We start from the raw sequence: 21290 nt of genomic DNA on the forward strand, positions 1-21290 counted from the left end.
AAATTAATGTAAGCCAAGATTAGAGAAAGTCATGCTTCTACTTCCTTTCTGAAGAAATTTTGAAAAAAGAACAGCTTTTAATATATGTTAGGAAATGCAGAGAAATTAGCTGTGGTTTTCTAGAACTTAGAGGATATTCTGGAAGGAGGAGGGGCCTACTGAAGCAGGACGATGAGGCTCTTTCTTTTGCTGAGCTTGGAAAGAACTGATGCCTGGGTTTTTAAATTCTATAGTCTTGATGTGCAGAAACTTGTCAGCTGATGGATAACACTATTATTTGATGGTAATGTCAGTGGTCTAAAGAGAAAAGGTAATGAAAAATGATGCCATTGTTATTTTTGCAAACAATTTGATTATTCATGAGATTATGTTTAACTCTGCTGTTGGAATGTAATGTTCCAAATACTATTACTGTGTGCGGCTTGGGCAAAGCTCTAGACACTGCTAGTAATCAATATGGAGAAAGTATTTTAAAAATCCGTCTATCATTTCTTCCCCTGGCTCATGGAAGTTTATGGCCTCTCAATTAAACCATGACCTCACAGACAAATTCAGGCAAATGCATTTGGCACAATGGAGAAGATAGAAATGTATGAAAAGGGAGTAGGAGTGAGCAACTGCGGCAGATGGAGGGAGGTAGAATTTCCTGAAACAGATCAGTTGCAGAAGGATTTTTTTTTTTTCCATAGGTAGCAGAGCCACTTCCAAAAGGCCCTGCCTACCTCTCACACAAGTCCCACATGCAGTTTCCCAGCTGTTTGCGATGTCTTTTCCACCAGAGGTTTCCAGCCCTGTTGTGCCATGTGATGACTAATTTGAGCACCTTCTCTGTCACAAAGGGAGGTGGCTGTGCCTGGGCAGGTTAGGGTTCCATTTTTTTTATAATTAAGAGCTGAAGTTACTATTGCTTGTGAACATAATAATGGGTAATCCAGTTACTCTTTAACAATCTAATCTTATTAAGGTCTGAAACACAAGACAGTATCTACGAACATATGAACATGAGTCAGTCCTGCTCGCAGGAAATTTATGCCTTTTACCCTAAACTGCATTTGTGTCTTGAAAGAAAACTGTGTGATTTTAAATTGGTATTATTTTAATACTTAAGTATCAAATTCTACCACTTTTATTGTGAGAAGGTATCCCACTGGATCTTGTCCAAACAAATTTCCACTCAATTTTTACTGGAAAGAACCAAACCTTATTCTAACTAATGTACTGTAAATGCTCCCATAACTTGGATGTGTAGCTGTTTAGCAAAGGCTTATGTTGAGGTATCAATATATAATGTATGCAGGAAAATGATCTCTCCTTTGGCATCCTGATATCTCCATCACCAGTATGTGCCTGTCAGGGGTGTGTTGCTTTTAGGTAATGATTACACTTCCAAATTCAGTAACTGCTATTTGTAGGCTGTCTGCCTGTCGCAGGCTCTACCTGCAACTAACCTGAAAGACAATGAGGATGATATACCTTGTATAATATGTACCTGTTGACTTTCGGGGTGACATAGTCAGCAGGATCATACTTTTATATGCTGTGACAGCTGTTAAATTGTCCTAATCCATACTAGGATTTCCCCTTCCTCATGGCCTGTCATGCCCTGTCTTTCACCTGGAACAGGATGTCTTCTCTCCTGTTAAATATTCACCAGTATCTTTTCAGCTGACCAGAAGATCTCACTACCATCACGTTGCTAAAATAAACAGTGATAGCGAAGGAGAGGAGGTGATATAAACAATCTGAGTTTAAGGTTTTTCACCAAAATAAAAAGAGAAAATTAAAATATCAAAAAGTGGTAAATGGGGACCATTTTGGGGGGGGCAGAAAAGGGATCAGGAAGGTCAAAATGGTTCAAAAAATGAGTGATTTCATCTATCCTCTGCATCTTCAGACATTTTTCATGAGAAAATTACAAAGAATTTGGCTCTTTATAGTTTTTTCCAAGAAGAGCCTGGGGAAGTTTTACAGTTTCCCATCTAAGTGATCCTTTAATGCATACAGAGGTAGTAACGATAGGTGACATAAAAATAATACAAAGGCTATTCTTTGTATTCAAGTCTCTCTTGAAATACGTATTTTTATTAGCAGGTTATTTTGAGACAGTGTCTGGAAACTTATGAGCTCCTAAAAACCTTGCAGTACAACTTGTAATTTTTTTGTCAAATGTTACAATTTTGTATTTAAATAAAATAATTTTTAAAAAATAATATAACAGGCCTAAGATGCAGACATCTTAGGTTAGGTTAGGTTAGACTAGCTTTGCTTTGCTTTTCGGTAGTTAAGTTGAAAAGCAAAGAATTCTAAAGATGTACATTGAGATTTCTTCTGTGTGGATTTCTGACATCTGGAAATGGGTGTCTTGGCCACAGGAAATTTATTCCTCTGCTTGATATTAATGAGTAGCTTCAAATAACTGGGCAAAACAGATGTATTGCTGGTAGAGAAATTTTACAGTGTTAAATTAGGGCAATTTCCATGGACCGCATTTATGAAGTTTGCATGTGGGACTGGCAATACTGATGAAATTAGAATTGCTTAGGAAATGCTGTACCTGGTTCCTTGACCTTGAGTTCAAATTTGACCTTGGAACTTCCCGCTATTACAGCGTATGTCACATCATCTTCTTTTCCTACATTATTGATTGTCAGGGAATGCTTGTTTCCTTCTGCCTTGATGACATATTTCTCACTTTCAGTAATTTCTGTGCCAGCTCGCAGCCACTTCACCTTGATGCCGGCTTTTTCTGTCTCTGCTTCAAACACAGCTGTGCTTCCGGCTGTCAGCTCTGTTGTCTTCGGCTTCTTGGTAAATGCAGAAACTAAAAAAAGAGAGAGGGCTCACTAAAATCTGTTTTGCAATTGTGGCATATCTGGTGTAGTCAGCTGTTGTGGCTGCAACAGCTGTCTCCTTTCTCTCCCATCTGTCCATGTAAGATATAAATTACAACACTTTCCACAGAGAAGTTGTGGAATTGTCTCTGTGTTTACTGAGTTCTGTCTCTGACTGAGATGTCATAGCTTCTCCATATTGTCATGAAACAAAATGGAATGGATAGCAAACTCATCTCACTGACCATTTTCCTCTTTCTTTTCCCCCCCATAATGAGCTCTGATTTTTCATAAGTGAATGTTTTGACCTATGACAAGATGGTATGACACGTTCTTACATATCAATCTCTCTATATTGCTTTACCATGTAGTTTTATTCAGAAATATTAATTCTGTCCTAACAGTTGCTTAATGCAGTTGTTAAACAGGATCAGGATATATTCCTCCAACAAAACTGCGGTTTGTGCAGTAACCTGTGTCCTATATATATCACAATGAATTAATGGTTCATCTTTAGTCCTTCTGTTTTGACTGATCAAGGCTTTAATGGAAAGGGATTCATGTTCCTATGATGGCTCTTGTAATTTTATACCAGCTAAAATAATAACAATTGTTGTTCGCATTCAATGTTTAGTTCAGCATTAAAAGTTAAAGTACTTGCCTATGTAGGGATCTACAAGTTTTCTAATTAACTACAAGGTGGATCAAAATATTTCCTCTATGTGTCAGAAGTACTTACCATGCTTATAATGAGAATTAATTAAATTATTATTATATGGGGTGAAAAAGCATAAACCAAATGATCTGTTTTGGTTCTTGTGTAATCAAACTAGAAAAACAGATTATAGGAATTTGGAAAGCAGGCAATGTATCATGATTTTGGTCCATAAGTATCCTAATCTTTCTCAAGATTAGATTTTAATAAGGTAAGTTATTTTACTAATTTCTTTACTCTGATTTATTTTTTTAGATTTCTTCAACTTTATTTTCAGTCAAGTTTTTCATTTTATGCTCATGTTTTGGCCTTAATGAAATCTGTTATCTTTTTGCTAATTGCCATGAGCTATGTTCATGTATAAAAATACCAGTAATTAACATTCTGATTCATACACTGAATGATTTTATGCATCATTATGTCACCTTTTCACCTGGCTTACCCCTTCATAACCACACTTTTATAAAATATTAGTAATTCTGTCACATTTAATTATATCTGTCACCTCTGTGGCAAATTGTCTATGGCTCTTCTACTTGGGCAGCAGCAAGAACTCTTCCAAACACAATTGTTATAGTTAGCTTTAGTCATTTGATTCTGCTTTATAAAAATGAAGAGAACATGGCATAGAAATATTTTAAAAGAGATAGTTTATACTCATGTTCAAAGATGTGCTTTAGTTAGTATAAATTGTATATTACTAATAATACCATCTGTTCATTGCACAAAATCTCTGTTCCTGTAGCATGTCCTCAGACTGTATAAATTGACCTCAGTGGAGTTACATCTGCAAAGATTTCATCTGATGGCCTTTTGGACTTTAGCCATAATATAGTTCATGTTTCTTGCATTGTTTTGCAAAGGATTCGAAACTGCTTAAATATCAATTAAAGCACCAATTACAAATACTTTTAGAATTCAGCATGCATTGTATTTTGCCTCTCTTTATCATGTAAAAAACCTAAATTACCACCTTCTCTTTCTTTTTTCCCCACTTTCATATATTTGATGAAGAAACTACTTTGTTTTACACTGAGCCTGTAGTAGCCTTGACTGCGCTCCTGTTGTGTTCCTCTGCATGCTTCTCTTCCATGTTAAAATATAAGTGTGTGAAATTTCCTCTGGGAGTGAATTGTCCCTGCATGCTTTTTTTTGAGGTTTTTTCCTAACCTCAGGCCCATAAGTGGTGTAATGGTTCTTAAACAGAATACAGTACTGTGTAGAATACAGGGCTCTCTACTCGAGTCTGTACACAATACCCAAACGCCTGTTATCAGTTGCGCATCTTTTGATACAGTATTGCATTTCAGTAAATAACACAGCAGGCTATACTTTGATGGAGTATATTGTGAGTAATTGCAGAAGAGTTACTGTGGACAGCGAGTTTGATGTACAGACTTCAAAAGACATGTAAAGGTGGCCAGGCTGCTGTGCAGTGGGGAGCCAGGTCAGTTCTGGAACCCACTCCTGAAACACCTACTAGCTGGCTCCTCTTCCTATGACACTAGAGACGAAGCAGCGGAGAGGCATGTTTTTTGTCTCCAAGTGCTATCATAATCACTCTTCTATTTAAGCACAAAAGAATCTATAAATATATTAATTACTTAGCAGCAATGTGGCCTGTAAAGGTTCCAGCCTACAAATGACAGGGTTTCAAGACAGGCATACTTGGAAGTAACTCTCTGATCTGCTGTACACCCTGCAAAGTGGTTAGGTTTCTTACATTTACTTTTGATGACTCAACAAAAACTGACTGTTGGCCAAAACTACATGCACAGTGAGAAATCTCCACCACCACACAGTATTTCTGATTCTTGGGAAATCTAAATACATCTGTAGAAGTTTACAAGTAAGTCTCCTTGTCTTTTTTTCTCTCTTTCCTTTTCCTGCCAAAAGACTCATTTTGGTTCTGGCTTAAAATGATTGTGAATACTTCCACTAAAGCGTAAAATTGGAAAAGCCCCAAATCCCCCATGTGAATAAAGGCCTGCAAGAACAGTCATTGAGAACCTACTTTTTCACAGGTAAAGGAGACTCTAAGAGTCATTTTCCTGCACTTGAGATTGAGAGTCAGTGGGTGGTGGTGCCCAAAGCAGTGTCGCTCTGTATCAATCTGTATTCCCTTTCATCTTCCACTGCTCACTTTTGCAAAGGCAAATTAACCATGTACAGCATTTTTCCTTCTGTGGGAAAAATGGGAGCTTAACAGAGAAGTGAGAGACCAGCTATTCCTGGTCTCCCTCTTTGTGGCTGCTACTATAACTAACAGAAATCCAAGTTCAGAGGCAGATTTTTTTTCTCATGCAGTTATACGAATCTAATCTAGCTGTTTCCTCATTAGGAACATTCCTGAACACCACCGTTCAAAAATTCTTGTCTGTCCTGAGAACCTCACTTTTTCCTGCTTTTTATCAGAAACACATTCCCCATTTGGCAATCTCTCTCACTTCAACATTTGGCTTCTACCCAGATACACCTCTCTGAGTTCCATGTATCCATCCCGTACCCAGAACACTCTTGGGTACCACCACCACCATCAGGCTGTGGAAAACCCAGCGCCTGTGACACCTCTCATGTGATGTTGTGGAATGTCTGACCGCTCTTGTGCCTGTCAGGCCCTGACAGATCTCAAGCACTGCCACATGTTTATCCAGACTCCAGCTGAACAGGCACTGAGGAGCCATTGGGCTGGGGCACCTGATGACCAAAGTAGCCCATGTCCTCTGCCACCCACTTTGTTAACTCTCTGCTTCCCTGTAAATTCTAACCCACCATGCACAAAGGGAGAGAAAGGTGACATTAGTACTAACATACCACAGAAATTCTGGGGAGAGGGTGGAGACGCACGTGAATGACCAGTGCTGATGATGACAGAATTACTGAACTGAAGGAGAGTGATAGGTGCTCTGTGTGTGTGTGTTTTGTGAGGGTGGAATTGGAATTGCTGTGGGGAGTTAACATGGGGAGGAAAGAGGGACGTGGAGCAAATGAAAGAAAATGAGGCTAGAGCCACTTTGTACTAACCCATTTTTCAGCACTTCACTTCTCATATCACAGACTTTCCTAATCAGTTCTAGCTCCCATAATGCAAAGAACTTCACATAACTTCTGAGTAATGGAAAACAGCAAATTTCTGCAGAAGAGGAAGCAGACTGCGTGTGGTCTGCAATACTCTTGCAGAAAACTTTTCGGTGGTTAATGCTGCTGCTGCTACCAGAACTTGCATGCAGCACCCATCTTTTAAAAGTCTTGTAGCACCTGAAGATGTACACATCAGCCATATAGTTAAGTATGTTACACAAGTTACAGATTCATTAATTTGTAATAAAAAGCTCTATTTGGAGGTCCATGATCAGATTGCATTTTGATAATAATTTATTAAAAAGTATTTCAATCAAGAGGCTGAAGAAATATAGAATACATATGCTTTTGGCCAAATTAAACTCAGATTAAATAATTTCAGTTCCAGAACCAATTTCCTTCACTTTTCACCTAAATAAAATAATAAAGCTAGTGTTCTGCCTTCCTACTGCTGCCATTTATCAAATCTTCATACTAGCACCTTCATGCTTTCTCTCTTACTTTCTGACCTGCTTGGAAGCAATCTCCTTCTAACATCTGCCATCAACCTAGTTTACTACTCTGCTCCAAAACTGTTTCATATTCTCTGATGCAAAAACCTAGAAAATGACTAAGCTACTACCCAGGTTGCTATTGGTTGTACAAACCATTGTTTCCTTTGCGCTCTTGTTGAACTATGCATCTACTTGCTGGGCTTTTATTTTGTAAGTGTTTTGAAGCAGAGACTGTTTTTCTGTTGTCTTTCTACAATACCAAATTGTTAGTAAGTGGCAACTAAGTACTGTTGTATCCCTAATAAGAATAAAAGCTAGTATTAGAAGCTAGAAGAGACATTCCTGTTTGACTATTGTCATAAAAAATTGAGATGAGATGTATATTAAGATAATGTTTAAATATCTGGAATAATTTTAATTCCTAGCCACATTAAATAATTTGGCTTGTTAAGAATCACAAGCATTAGATGAAAACCTCCCCCTAAAACCACTGAATTTCCAAGTATGTGTGAAGTATATGAAATGGATTCCACGAAAGTGATTTTAACTACATAGAGGGATAGAGGAGAGCCATTCCCTTGTTGGTTTTTTTTTTGTTTGGTTGGTTGTTTTGGGGGGATTTTTTGTTTGGTTGGTTGGTTTGGTTTGGTTTTGGGGTTTTTTTTAAATTTCATCCTGCTTTTCAGAGTGGTGGTTCTGACTTCAGCTCTTCATCATTCATTATTTGTGGTATGTACATGGAGGAGAGGGAGATAAGCACTTAAGGAGAAGGTGTGTTAGATAAGGCTTTCAAATTATGTTTCTGCTTTTTTGAAATAAAAACTGTTAAAGGTATAAATGTTTCAGGAGACTCTAATGTATCTGGTTGAATGCACATGCTACAAACTCCAGCAGGTATCTGTGACAAGTGTAATTAGAAAAAATAGTCACAGGTTTTCTCCCTGCATGTGCAGTTATCTTACTGCACAGTCTGTGTATTTGGTATTAAAATATCTATCTAGCCAATTTATTGAATTAATATTACAAAAGCAATATTAGCTTTTGCAACTCCTTAATTTGTTAAGGATTTATGTTGAAAACTTATCTTCACTTTAGTACTTACACTTGGCATCTAGTTTTCCTTTTATACCATTTGCTGTTCCATTGAGTTAAAGCAGACTTTAGTAATGGAGCTTATGAATTCCTTGCTGAGGAACTATATAAAGATGCTGCACATTCCTCAGTCAGGACCTAAGCGGCTTCTTGCAATTACAAGCTTTATCATTCCATGATCCACAAGCTATTGAACTACTCAATCTTATCATTCCTTGCCTACTTCAGCAGCTGAGATTGTAAATTCCTGTAACATGAGGAACAGACGAGGAATGGTTTCACTAAGCAGAGTCACCACTCACTCTGTGCATCCATCATATTTTCTGTAAAATGAGGATAATAATGTTCAGCTTGCTTTGACTCTTAACTTGCAAAACAGGAAAATATCACTATACGAATTATTATTATTTATTTTTGTATTACTGTAGTGCAGAGAAGTTCATTATCATGCAGCAGTACTTTTATATTAAAACTAGAATCCTACAGTCTACTCTTCATTATGTAACACTGGTTATTATTATTAATGCCAAAAGCCTCTGTGTACTTACAAGCCAGGTTATTTATAAAAGCCTTGATAAAATTTCCTAATCTGAACTGCAAAATCTGGACGACTCAATCTATAAAATACCTGAATAAAATTTGACTGATTTTCACAGAAAGTAACACCAGACTTCTCATTTTCCAGATATAGTAATGCACTAATATTTCCCATTAAGTCCCATTTATCTACTAAATTTGGTGTTTAAAAGGCCACCTGTTTCCTCTTAGTGTCACAAAATATTGTTAGGGAAATGGTTGCGGGTTTTTTAACCTTTCTGAATTTTCATGACAAAAAAAAGCCATCAAAACTTTCCAAAAAGCGAGCCCTTGAGCAGAGATTAACTATGAAATGTTTCTGCAGCAGAACCCTGCAAAAAGTGATGCTTGCCAGTGTTTGATTTTTTGCTCTGACATTAAATTGCTACAGGACTTCTTTGTTGCTGTTGAGGAGTGTACAGATTTTCTGGAAAGCTACAACAGTTCTCTTGGTATTCTGTAAATAAATAGGGCAGTGCCTTATCCTGAAGTATTGTAGTTGGACTGAATGTCTGTTGGAAAATCTACTTCTTTGTAATAGGTTTTGTGGTTTGTTTTTTTTAACATTTTTTTTTAGCATGTTAAGAGGTTTCTTAAAACAGCAGATGGAGGCAGAATATCTTTCATCATTCTCTGGCATGAAGTGTTTTACACTAGATGCCGAAATTTCGGTAATATAGACTAAAGATCTTTTAGGGTTCTTCAGTATTTTGACTGTATGGTATGTGAAAGGCAGGAATCATGATTTATCCAAGTATGAATTGCTAGATAGTTATTCAGCCCTCCTGAGATTACGCTCAACATTATCCCATCTTGAAATGGCTTGAACTATATAAACAACATGAAACAGAAAACCAAAGGGATTAATGTCTCTTGGGAGAAGATCCCCTCTAGAAGTTACGGGGCATGTGACTGGTTCTGTCTCAGTCAGAGTGGGTAATAAGAGCTTTTCCTCCCCCTGCTGTGATAATCGCAGTGTTTGGGCTGGTTTGTTCATAAGAATTGTGTAGGACTAGTGATACCAGACACCTGCTATACTTCTCTGGAGAAATAAGCTGGAGTAGAATTTCTCTTCACTGTTAACTAGCAAAGGTGGGAATCTTCACAAACAGAGAAGTTGCCTCTCATCCGGAGAGACTGAAAATGTTAACTTAAAGGCAATTAAACCATTAGAAATCAAAAGTCACAATGCCTAAGTGATCACAGTGTCAAATGTTGCCTACTCTGTCTTGTTTCTTTTTGCCAGCATTGTCAATCATGAGCACTGGATATCTCAATAAATCTCAAAAATCATGTGACTTTAAAAATAGAATATGATTATTAATGTCTTATTTTTAGGGTGATTGCTGAACCTTTACAGATTAGATTTTCAAGGTTTTCTTTGCAATTACAAGTTCTGGCATATACTTTTTAAATATACGATTCTACTTCCATCTGATTTCAGAAATTGCAGCTTTAAGAACATCAAATTGTGTTATATTTGTGATAGAATTGAAGGACTGGTGACACCACTGTTGCTTTAGAGTTATCATACAGAGGAAACTTAAAGAAACTTGTTGGAGTTAATCATGCTTTAGTGCTTTACAGCTCTTAATGGAAAATAGGGGCTGGATTTGTGCTCTGCCTCTGGCAGTGGCTGATTCAAAATATTTTGGCCAAAATGAAAGTTCTTCTTAACAAGTTCTTATTCTTTTGTTGAGGTAACCACAAGAGATTTTCCCATTGACCTGTCTAACAGGAGACTGATGCCTGTTCTGTCCTTTGCAAAGCACAACGCCCTACATTAATAAGTATCAACAGCTATTATGCACTAACTCTGAAACTGCACATTATTAAAAAAGCACGGCATGCACCTTGTGCTGTACATTCAGGTAGCAGTGATTCTGGGTATACCCTGGCATCAGTGAAGTTAGAGCTCTAAAAGTAAAGAATCCCAGATTTAGTACAATTACCTCCAGCCGTGTATATTTATATGTGCACACTTTTCAAACAATCGTAACTTCAGCTTTTGACAACTTCTTTTTTTTTTCCAAACGTAATTGTGGACCCAAAGTGCTCCTGAGACATCTTCCTCTACCCACACACAGGTGTCCTGAATCTAAATTCTCCCTGCCTCTGCTTCCCAGGCTCTCTTCCTCCTTCTCAGACAGAGATTCATTGCACCTTACCACCCCATCCTAGGCCTCCCCTTATTCCTTATTTCTCAATTTTAAATCAGAACTTTCCCAAATCTGAAATATTTTCCTGATGTTTTTCTAGTGGGGCAGGACTTACACTGGGCTCTGTGACCTTGGCTTTCTGAAAATGTCTGGTTATGTTCTAATTCAAGGGGAAAGGATGGAGGAGGGTGAGTGAAAAGAAATAGGCATATATTCTTTACAATACCGTGTCTTCTTTTTTCCTAGAGCTCTACTGTCACTGACTGGAAGAACTAGAAAGAGTAAGCTCTGAACCAGGTGCCATTTGCTTTCATTTTCACTGAGATTTCCCTAACAACAAATACCATCAAATTTTGCCACTTATACTTCCTCAAAAATATCAGGGAAAAAACCCAAGATCAGAAGAGATTTATACTGCCTAACTGCCCAAGAGAGATGCTACAAGCTTTTTTCAGAGTCTTAAAGATGATGGGGAAAGAAAATGAGCAATGAAACAAATCTCAGAATTAAACATGTTTCACCTCTATTCTTTCCTCATACAAAGTCTCTTGAGAAAATTCTGTGGCTGAAGGTTGCCAAACTAGTTACTGATTTCTCTGCAAGATCACTCAACATCTCTCATATTTATAACTTTATAAAATATAATCTCTTTTTCCTCTATTTATTTTTCCACTGAGGCATCTCAATTTCTCTAGTGTACAAAAGTTACTCACATTTTCCTCTGCCAAGCTGGTCTTAGCTTTTGTCTGTCAATTATAATCCTTACCTGTTTTCTTTGTAGGCTCTGGCATCTTCACTTTGTTTCTGATGAAGCTCCCAGTTGTATCTAGAAAGCAGGGTCTGAGCTAAACAGGAATGAGACTGCAGGACTTTTGAGACCCCGTAAAGAAATACTCAGTGGAATCCCCCATCCTACTCCTCCCCTTGATCCCCCACTCTTGTCAAGTACGGCACCTTATCAGCAGCAGGACACACTTGACAGGCGACATCAGCCGGGATAAATATAGCCAAGTTCCAGGAGCCAGAGAGCTCAAACCACCCAAGACTGGCTACCACTGATCTCCTGGTACAAACCAGAGCACAATCTGGTGTTGCACGTAATACAGTACATCTTCCAGCTTCATGTATGAATTGCATTAAGAATTCTTACACTGCCATTTTTATAGCACATTCAGCAGTCTAGATCAGATAGTTACATCTCCTGTATGCTGGTTCTGTACTTACTCTAAGTATGTATCGGTTTGCATTCTTGCTACCTCTTTCAGTCTTTGTTATTGCTATAACTGGGTCAGAACAGAACCTTTTTTTTTTTTTTTAACTCTTCTACCAAAGACTGTGTTTGTAGAACTAAATGTGAATGTTCAGGAAATAACTTTCTTTTTCAGAGACACACATTACTGACATTTGCAGTCACAGCTAGAAAGCATGGCACTACTTAAGTAGTTTCCGTCCTTCCTCCCCATTCATGCACTTGATCCGCAGCATGTATTTCTTGAAAACTAACAAGCCTTTTTTTTTTCTTTTAAGTACTATTTAAAAAAATATTTCCAAGGTTCTATTTTATACCTCTAGAAGTTTTAATTTTCCTTAATTATATAGAAAAGATCTGGGGGAAATGTCACTAGAAAATTACTCTGTTATTGCCATTTGATGCTCCAGTCATTGCTTCATATTTATTAATGCATTTAGCATATGTCAAAATAGTAACTGTGGACAATCATCCCTTTATTGCCTTGGTTGTATGCCCATTTCCTGTCACTTTTGTCTGTCTCATTTTGAGTTTTGAGGTTTATCAGAGAAACTCTGTAGGCCAAGCATTTAGCACATTTTAGCTACTACTAGTATAAAAAAATAATTTTTTAAAAGTTATTTTTGTTTTTTCCAGTTTTACTAGCCTGCAAAAACCTCAGTCTAAAGGATTTCTGCTTTTGTCAGGGAGCTCAGAATAGACAAGTGTGCAGGCAGCCCACCAGTCACCGTGCTTTGTGTCTGTCTTTCACATCTGACTCTCTCTGGGTAGACGGACAGGACAAATGCCAACATGCAAGAATGACTGCTACTGCCTCCCCTGATTTTGGGCCAAATACTTCCTCCCCTTCCTCCGAAGGAATTTTTTACATATGAGTGAGGAAGATGGGCAGGATGTGACCTATGTATATTTTCCGTTGGCTCTGTTTTTAGTGGAGCACAAGTTAGCTTGAGATGGTTTTGACCTACTGTCCTGTGCCTGAGGCATTTCATTGGGAGGCAGGAAATCTTGGCTATTTGCTTTGGCTTGAGCTCTTTCAAAGGGCTTGAATCCCACAGCATGAAAAATCTGTCACTTGACTAGTGAAGATCATTGTGCCTTTCTTAAATGTTTCTCCTTGTCAGAGAGCTGCTATTAACTCCCTCTTCTCTCCAGAAGATGATCCCCAACACACTGTTGGAACCACATCCAGATCCCTTCTGGGAAGAGAGTTATCTCCCTGCAACCTTAGACAATAAAGGCCACAGGAGGCAGGACTACCACAAATTGATATGGAGAAAGAAAAAAATCTATGCAGATTATCCAAAGGTGGACTGTGATTGGAGCCATGCTTCTTCTCAACTTAATTGCCTCTCTAGTATGTGTCCTTGAAATAATGTTTACAAAGAAAACTAGCTGACTAGAAGTCACTTCTACAGTATTTGAAACACGAACCTCTTGTAATTGCCATCAGAATATGCTAATCTTCCCCAGGAATAATTTTGCCTAGAGAATGTAGTTTTGCTACTTCATCCTTTCTCCCTCACCAGTCAGCAAATAATTATTTTTACTGGAAGCCTATATGCTCTGTTCTGAGGTTCTTGACTTGATAAAATACATAGTATGCCAACATGTTCTATTAGACGTGGATTAAAAAGATTGTTCAGTTCTGAAGATTTTTTACAGTTAGCACCATAGGTCTTTCTTACCATGAATTAAAATAGTGTAAGTGGAAACAAGCTCATTTGTATGGGTTTAAAGGAAATAGATACTTATATGCAAGCTCTTCAAAATGCAAGCATGTAGCATTTATCATATACTCCAAGCCTGTATTTGTTCTCTGTGAGTGTCCAGTAGGAGGTGCTTCAAAGCAAGAACCGAGAACCTTGGAATAATTAAATATGCAATAATTCATATCTAACACAGAACTCATTCTGAATGCTACCAGATATTGGCTTAAGTACATCTTAAATATTTCTTCTAAGTTCTTGGAACTCTCAATATTATTCATTCACCTAAATGCTCATTTCTCTCTAAAATGACCTTAACTCCTTGGAGTCAATACTTTCCAGTAGTGATGATACCATGGCTGAAATACACATTGTAAAAATAGGAATTCTATTATTGATTCTGAATTTTCCAACTTCTAGTTTGAATATCCTCTTGTTCTGGGAGAACAGAAATTGCCATTCAGTGCCTGAATGTTGGTTGTTTTGGTATACGTTTGTCACAGCACCTCCAATTTTTTAGGACAAAAAGTACAACTGTGTAAATCTATATTAAAAGACTTTTAAACATGACGTTACATATGGAAACATTTGCGTTTACTTGCCACTTTCTTATGGTCAGGTATTTGTCTGTAAAATTGTCAGGCATGTGTCCGACAATGGCATGTCTGTAAGAGGTCACTTCCATCACTTTGAGAGCAATGCAAGGGTCCTGCTTCCTCCATGGCAAAAGAGGAGTTCATCCTGCCATCGCATGGCTTGCAGAATAATTGTGTTTGTATGTTTCTCTGGAAATATATAGGATGACCTAAACCATGTTGCCACTCAAAGGAGATACAGTCATTCATTAGATTGTGTTCTAAGGGTGTATTGTTTGGGGATAGAATTACAGTTAACGGTCTATGAGCCAGTATTTTCTAGGGAATTTGAAAGAAGTTTATGCTAATCTGAAAAATCTAATATGCTAGGATAATAGGTTCCTGAAAATATTTAAGATGAAGATGCATTAGCACTATGGATTAGAAAGGAAAGCTAGATAATATACTCTGCATATAATATACTCTGCATTTCTTTGTTAATGTAGGAAGTACAGCGTGCAGGCTTGCTGGGATTGTGTAAATAACTTTATTCTGTTTTGTGCTCTCTAGTGCTTATCACAGATACTTAGAAACTATTTTAGACTTGAAGAGTTATGGACTCTTGTAAGTGCCTGGGAACCTTTTCCCAATGCATTTCATGTTTCCCAACCTTTATATGTGGGTTTTTTTCCTCTGTTTAAATACATATTCCTTATTTAATGTGGTTGTAGCATTTTACTTTTCAATAAATGGATCTTCTACTGATGACAATATCTGACATCTTTTGTTCTTTGGATCTCTTTTCCCAGGATTTAATTTTGTCTTTTTCTTATCTTTCTCACTGTAGATTTCATTCTTTCTGCAGACATTTAGTGGTATAGTTTTGATTCTGCGAGCTACTGGGGGACATGAATAACTTTAAACATGGATTTAATTCTGACTGTGTGTGCGCTCAAAATCAGGCATGTAACTGTGGTGGGTCAGTCCTGTTGCTGGTTATTCTCCATAGATACTTTCCAGGATTCAGAACCAAGTTTAATCTGAGGAGGGTATGACTTACGTCTTCCCCACAGTGAAACACAGCCACGAGAATGATTTGATCTGATGCAGGGAAATGATCCTGTTCCAGTTATAACTTTGCAGCTTTTGTGATTTTAAATGCTATTTAAAATAGTGTCTGCGTGTTCAAGGCAGGGCAAAATTAATGTTTTCTCTGCTATTACATTTCTGGTTACCAGGTGGCAGCATTGTTGTAATAGTAAACTTTTTTCTAGTATCTTCTACATTATATTTATTTATGTATTTATTTATGTAGCCACTTTTAATAACAAAACTGTGATGCAAATGAAATATATGATAGCGGTGGCTACACTGGCCCAAAATAGATGTGTAGTGGATTGTGATAACTACTTAACAGTGCACCGCAAAGCTAGACAATTTTTTAGAAAGTGTGTGAAGTTTCATCTGATATTCAGATGAGACTGATGTACAAGGATACTGAAGCAACACGTAATAAAAGTCTCTGAGGCTTTGCTAGAAAAGCGAATGAGAGGGAAAATGTTGTCCTTCCTTGTCAGAGGTATTATCTTGCAAGTCTGAAATTATTGTTCTGTGCCTCAGACAGTGGCTTTCATCATGTAGTTCAAAGTTAAGTTCAAAAATGACAGCAATAGGAGACCTGCAGTGTGGACCATGTGATGTATCTTCCTGATTTTGGATAGTTGCAGCAGGGCTTACGCAGAGAAATCCAAGGATTTATTATTTATAGACAAAGTCAGCAACACCTCCTTTAATAAGGCTATCCAGCTTCCTGTTAAAAGGCCATGGTTTTAGATGGTTACAGCTTTGCCCAGGTGTAGCTGTTGGGGTGCAAAATCTATATATTACTTTTCTACCTTGGGCTTTTTGTTTGTTTGTTTGCTTTTAGTTTCTGTCACACCATTTGATTTCTTGTCTCTGTTTATTTGGCTTTCTGCCTCTTGGTTTTGTGACAATGTCGCCTCCTCCGTGACCCAGCAGTGCCTGAGGACAAGGCAGTATCGCTAACTGTGGGTTCCAGGGACCCTGGTGGGAAGGGTGGGATAGCTGAGCCGCTCAGTGCAGAGCACGGGTCCAGTGGGAGTCATTCACTGAAGCGCAGCACCCGTGAAACCAGGCTGACTGTTTCCTTTGTGCTTTTGAAACACAGAGCTCTGAGGTGTGTGGTGCAAAGGCACTTGGCCTCACTGACAGAACTGGAGTTTACAAGAACTTATGAGATCTGGGTAACCCTGATCCTGCTTATCTGAGCTTCCCTCTACACAACCATTTTGTATCCCTACACTTCACACCCCATATTTGGGATCTTCCTGGGCATTTGACACTTAACTTGCTTTAATTTCAGGGATATACTTTCAGCTGGCTTTATCATAACCAACCTGAATGGCTCCATATTCTAGGCTATAGAAAAAAAATGCAGCTTACACAAGCTCAGTGACAACTTTCTAGATTTTATCCTCTGGAGACGTTTTGACTGTGTCAGCTAGGTCCAGGGCAGGGATCAGCAGAATTTTCTCTGCATTTGTCTCTGGGCTACTATGAGGCTTAGGCTGTATCCCCACACTTGAACTAAGACCAAACAGTGTGTCTGTCCTGTGTTCCAAACAGCGTCTCCCTCAGGCGCATACGCAATAGAGGGGAGAGATGGGGGAGACAAAGAATCGGATCTTCAGAGAGAGAAGGGGACACACCAAGTAGAGTGGAACACGGAAATAAAAATACATGACTGAAGTGTACAGGTGGGGAGAAGAAAATTGTGGGAGGAGTTTGAAATAAATCCTCAAAGGACAAGAATATTGAACGGGGAGCTGGGGTACAAATGAGAGGGAGGGAAGAGAACTGGGAGTCAGTAGATGATGAGACTGAAACTGTAAGAGGATGTGGGATGGGAAAACTATAAATGGCTGAACAAATATATTGGAACTGAGAACCATTCACATAAAGAGAAGCTGGCTGAAGGCATATGCAAGAAAAGTTGGTCTGAGAGGAAGAAATAAGACTAGCCGGGCAAAAGTTGAAACCTGACATTGAGAATAAAGCAACTGGAATCTAATAAAGTGGAGGTGTCTGGTGGCTGAGCCTAGAGACAGAGAAGAGCTGAATGAAGAGCTGGGAGTGGATAGCTGGGACTGGCTGAGAAATGAACCGTGTATAGTGCTGGTGGGTGGGAAAAAGTGGAAGAGGGAATATCTAACAAAGAATTCTAGAATTATAGTTCTAAAAGCAAACACTCAACACTCAAAAAATTAGTTAGTTAAATCTAAAAGAAACCCAAACTGATTTGTATATGCAAATGCCCAGCTCAGCACCCAAACATTCTTTACTTTGCATAAGACAGAGGCACCGGAGCGTTCTGCACAAAGGTGTCAGTGGTCAAAGGGCTTCTCATACGAAGAGCACTGCTGCTCTGCTGCTGGGGAGTTAAAACAAAAGCTCAGAGAGAGCCCTTGAAGCACAGAAACTGCATTCCTTCCTACCACAAAGCCGCTTCCCCAATCCTTTGCATAACCTTGGTCTCCCCAACACCTCCTCCCACCCTTCCTTCTCTTCCACCACCTCCTGCTAAACCTTATCTACTCTACCACATCCTCATTCTCCTCCTGTCCATAGGCTGCTCTGCTCCTTCTCACGTAATGCTTTGGCTCCCCAGTAGTAAAAGCTTACACTGTGGGGAACTGAAGGCATGAAGAAGGGGGATGTGGCTGTATGAGTGGAGAGAATGGAAAGAAACAGAGAAAGGAAAGAAAGTTGCCCTGAGAAACCTGATCTAATTGGCCTGCTTTGAGTAGGGGGCTGGATGAGGTGACCTCCAGAGGTCTCTTCCAACCTGAGTTCCTCTGTGATCCTCTGTGGTGATGGGAGGTGTTGTGAGGGAAACAAATGGGGCTGAAGCAGACACAGCTGACTTGGGAGTGAGAAAATGAGAAAGAATATCTGCAGCCTACTGCTGTTTTCATGTTCTTAGGGAGAAGTTCACATTCCCCAGCTCTTGGAATAGGACTCTGATGACTTGGGTTATATACAGACCTCCCTAATACCACAGGCTCCACTGACCCAACTGAATTGCAACATGCAGATTTGTTAAAGAGGAAAGGTGAAAACTGGTGAAGTTTTAGCTATGTTGCAATAGCTTCAAAGAGCATACTCTTTATCTACTTGACTGTAGGATGAGGTTAGTGGATTCATTGCAGTAGCTTTGTTTATTACAAACTTTACATTTTTAATGTTTTAGATATAAGGGTATGCAAAATTATGTAAATCTGGTTTGAGCATTGCTTAGAGCAAGGAAAGGTGGTGAGATAGCAAGTTAACACACAAGATAAATTAGCAATAAATGCAAATTCTTGGAATTAGTACCCACAGAGTGCTGTAGTCTGCATCATATCATACTCTTTTCTACCAGTGATCCATACATTTTGAATACACAGGAGTGGGATTCCCATGGAGAAGATACTGTTCTGGGCTTTGTCAAAGAAAAAATACTTCTTGTGTAGTCATCAGTAATAAAGTCTCTGCTATGAATTTACAATGTGCAGTTAAGTGTAAGCAAAATTAGAGCAATAGAGTAAATAAAATAAACGGAATTGAACTGTCATGTGATATATGTACTTGTTATCAGGTTGTCACTATAGCTTGAATTAAGCTTGATGATTTTGTGCAGAGATTCAAATGAGGGGAAAAAAAACTAAAAAGAAATGAAGGAAAGAAAAAGAGCTTAAAGGATACAAACAGGAAAAGTAAACTGGGGCAGAAGGTTTACCGAGGCAAAAAAAACCTGGCAAAGTACAGAGCATAAGCCCTGTTGTAACTGAAAATGAAGACAAACACAGATTATAAGACTCTGGCAATGTATGAATCTTGAAATGAAGCTATGGAGAAAAAATTTAATGAAGGAGGAGGCAAAAAAAATAGTAAATATATTAGGATATGTATATATGTATTTTTCAGGAAGTTTGGGGGATTCGATAAATGTGGACTGTCAGGCAAACCCAAATGATAGCACGTTTAACTGCAGTTCTGTCTGACGTATGGGAGTGGCAGCTCAGAACTAGAAATGTCTAAAACTCTCTCTGGGTAGAATTAAAAAATATATGCTATCTCTGTAAATTATTATAAGCAGATTATCTCTCAGTACAGCCAGTGCAATTCTTCTGCCTTCTACACCTCTAATGTATGGCTGGAGGGAATATAAAATACTGTAGGAAGTTCAGTATTTTGTATTTAGCTCAGCAGTAGTTTTCTGAATAATATCTTTCCACAAGGATTGATTAGGTACTAGTCAGCAGCTAATAAAGGTGGTTGGCTTTTTTAAAGCAGGCTGCAAAGGTCATATGTAAGTTGAATATCCAGTTGTAGTATGAATGCTTGCTTTGAAAGAGGATAGATGATCTCTAACAGCAGTGGGCTGCAAAATGTTCCAATAAACTTGTGCTAATCATGGGTCATTTCTCTAGCTAAGGACCCAGCCTGCCTTTTTTACAGCATGTCTCCCTACCCCGTACTTGGCCACTTTCAGAGAAAATGGAATGCTTGGTTCTCTGTAATTTTCGTGAAGCAGTGATTTTGTCACGTTAATTTTTGTATTTTTCTCTAAAACAGCCAAAGAGCTTCTGCTTGCATGTGCAACTGAATGGCGATAATTCAGCTTGATTAGACAGCCTACTGTCCAGACCAGTTTGATTGGATGAGATACAAACGGTACTGTGGTGGAGGAGCATCATGGTTTGGTCTCCTTCACAGCTGCAACACATGATTATTCAGACTCTTTATGCCACAGATGAAAAACCTAACCAGAAACAGATGGGGAGTGAATATTTTTAGAAACAGTATTTCAAAGCATTAACAAGAGGAAGAGAAAAAGATTTCAACTTTGGCGATAAAAGAAAATTTTGAACCTGCGTGTTGAAGTATATTCAATAGTATTTTTTAAATTTTTTTATTTATAAATAATACTGTCCCCAGAAATATTTTTCCTCAAATTCTTTCATTTCCATTTCCATGTTATTTGTGGCCAAAACTAGTGTAAAATGCAAATTCTTCCATTCAAGTACAAGTAGCTGCTCTAAAATAAGATACAGTAATGCACAGTGCTCAAATCACTCCTTTAAAGGTTCTTGGTGTTTCTGTTTGAATGTTTGTTTTAATTTTGTATTATTTCTCCAGCATCTAATTGTTTTCTATGCAAGACTTGCCAGGAAAATGGAAGACTAGGTCTCTGAGATATAAGGCGGCTTTTTGACAAGCTTGAAATGGCTTTTGTCATATCCTAAACGTCTCCACAATTAGCTCACCAGTTAGCTTGTTCAGTCATCATAGTTTTCCTGCATGAGGAAATGATCCTTCTCCTCTAAATTACAGTGTCAGAGAATGATCAGTTCTGCTTTTCAAGCTGTGTTTGTGATAAGGATATTTTTATGAAGAGAAGAATTAATCCTCTAGTTTTCTTGAATATCAAGTCTGCAAGTCTGATGAGGGCAAACGTCCTTTATCTCTTTCTAGTAGCAAGTCAGTGGTGAAGGGTCATCACCAGTACCAAGCAGAAAAGTCCTGAGTTTCTATCTCAGCATTGAAGAAACCCTAATTATGTCAGTGTTGAGTGTTGTTCTTGTCTTCTGAGACCTACCTTCAGTGTCTTCAGCTTCCATCCTACGACTGCAATATGGATGCAGATGGAGTTTATTTGAGTCTAGTTTAGTGAGTATTACATTGTGTCCTACAGGAAGTGAATTCTTACAGTACGATTTTAGAAACAAAATCTCTTATTGAATTGT

At 38.3% G+C, this 21290-nt stretch overlaps 1 protein-coding gene across 1 annotated transcript in view; it reads right to left on the minus strand.

Annotated features, from left to right (window-relative positions):
* Nucleotides 1-11805, minus strand: part of MYBPC3 (myosin binding protein C, cardiac) — a gene marked incomplete at its 3' end in the record, with an annotated part of 34131 nt that extends 22326 nt beyond the window's left edge. The window contains exons 1-3 of the mRNA XM_010084285.1: nt 11715-11805; nt 2555-2821; nt 723-828 (exon numbers count right to left, since the gene is read on the minus strand). Of these exons, the coding sequence (XP_010082587.1) occupies nt 723-828; nt 2555-2821; nt 11715-11739 (398 nt within the window). The remainder of the gene's footprint in view (nt 1-722; nt 829-2554; nt 2822-11714) is intronic.
* Between the last annotated feature and the right edge of the window lie 9485 nt (nt 11806-21290).

Source organism: Pterocles gutturalis, unplaced genomic scaffold, assembly GCF_000699245.1.
Source record: "Pterocles gutturalis isolate BGI_N339 unplaced genomic scaffold, ASM69924v1 scaffold39085, whole genome shotgun sequence".
Taxonomy (NCBI): Eukaryota; Metazoa; Chordata; class Aves; order Pterocliformes; family Pteroclidae; genus Pterocles; species Pterocles gutturalis.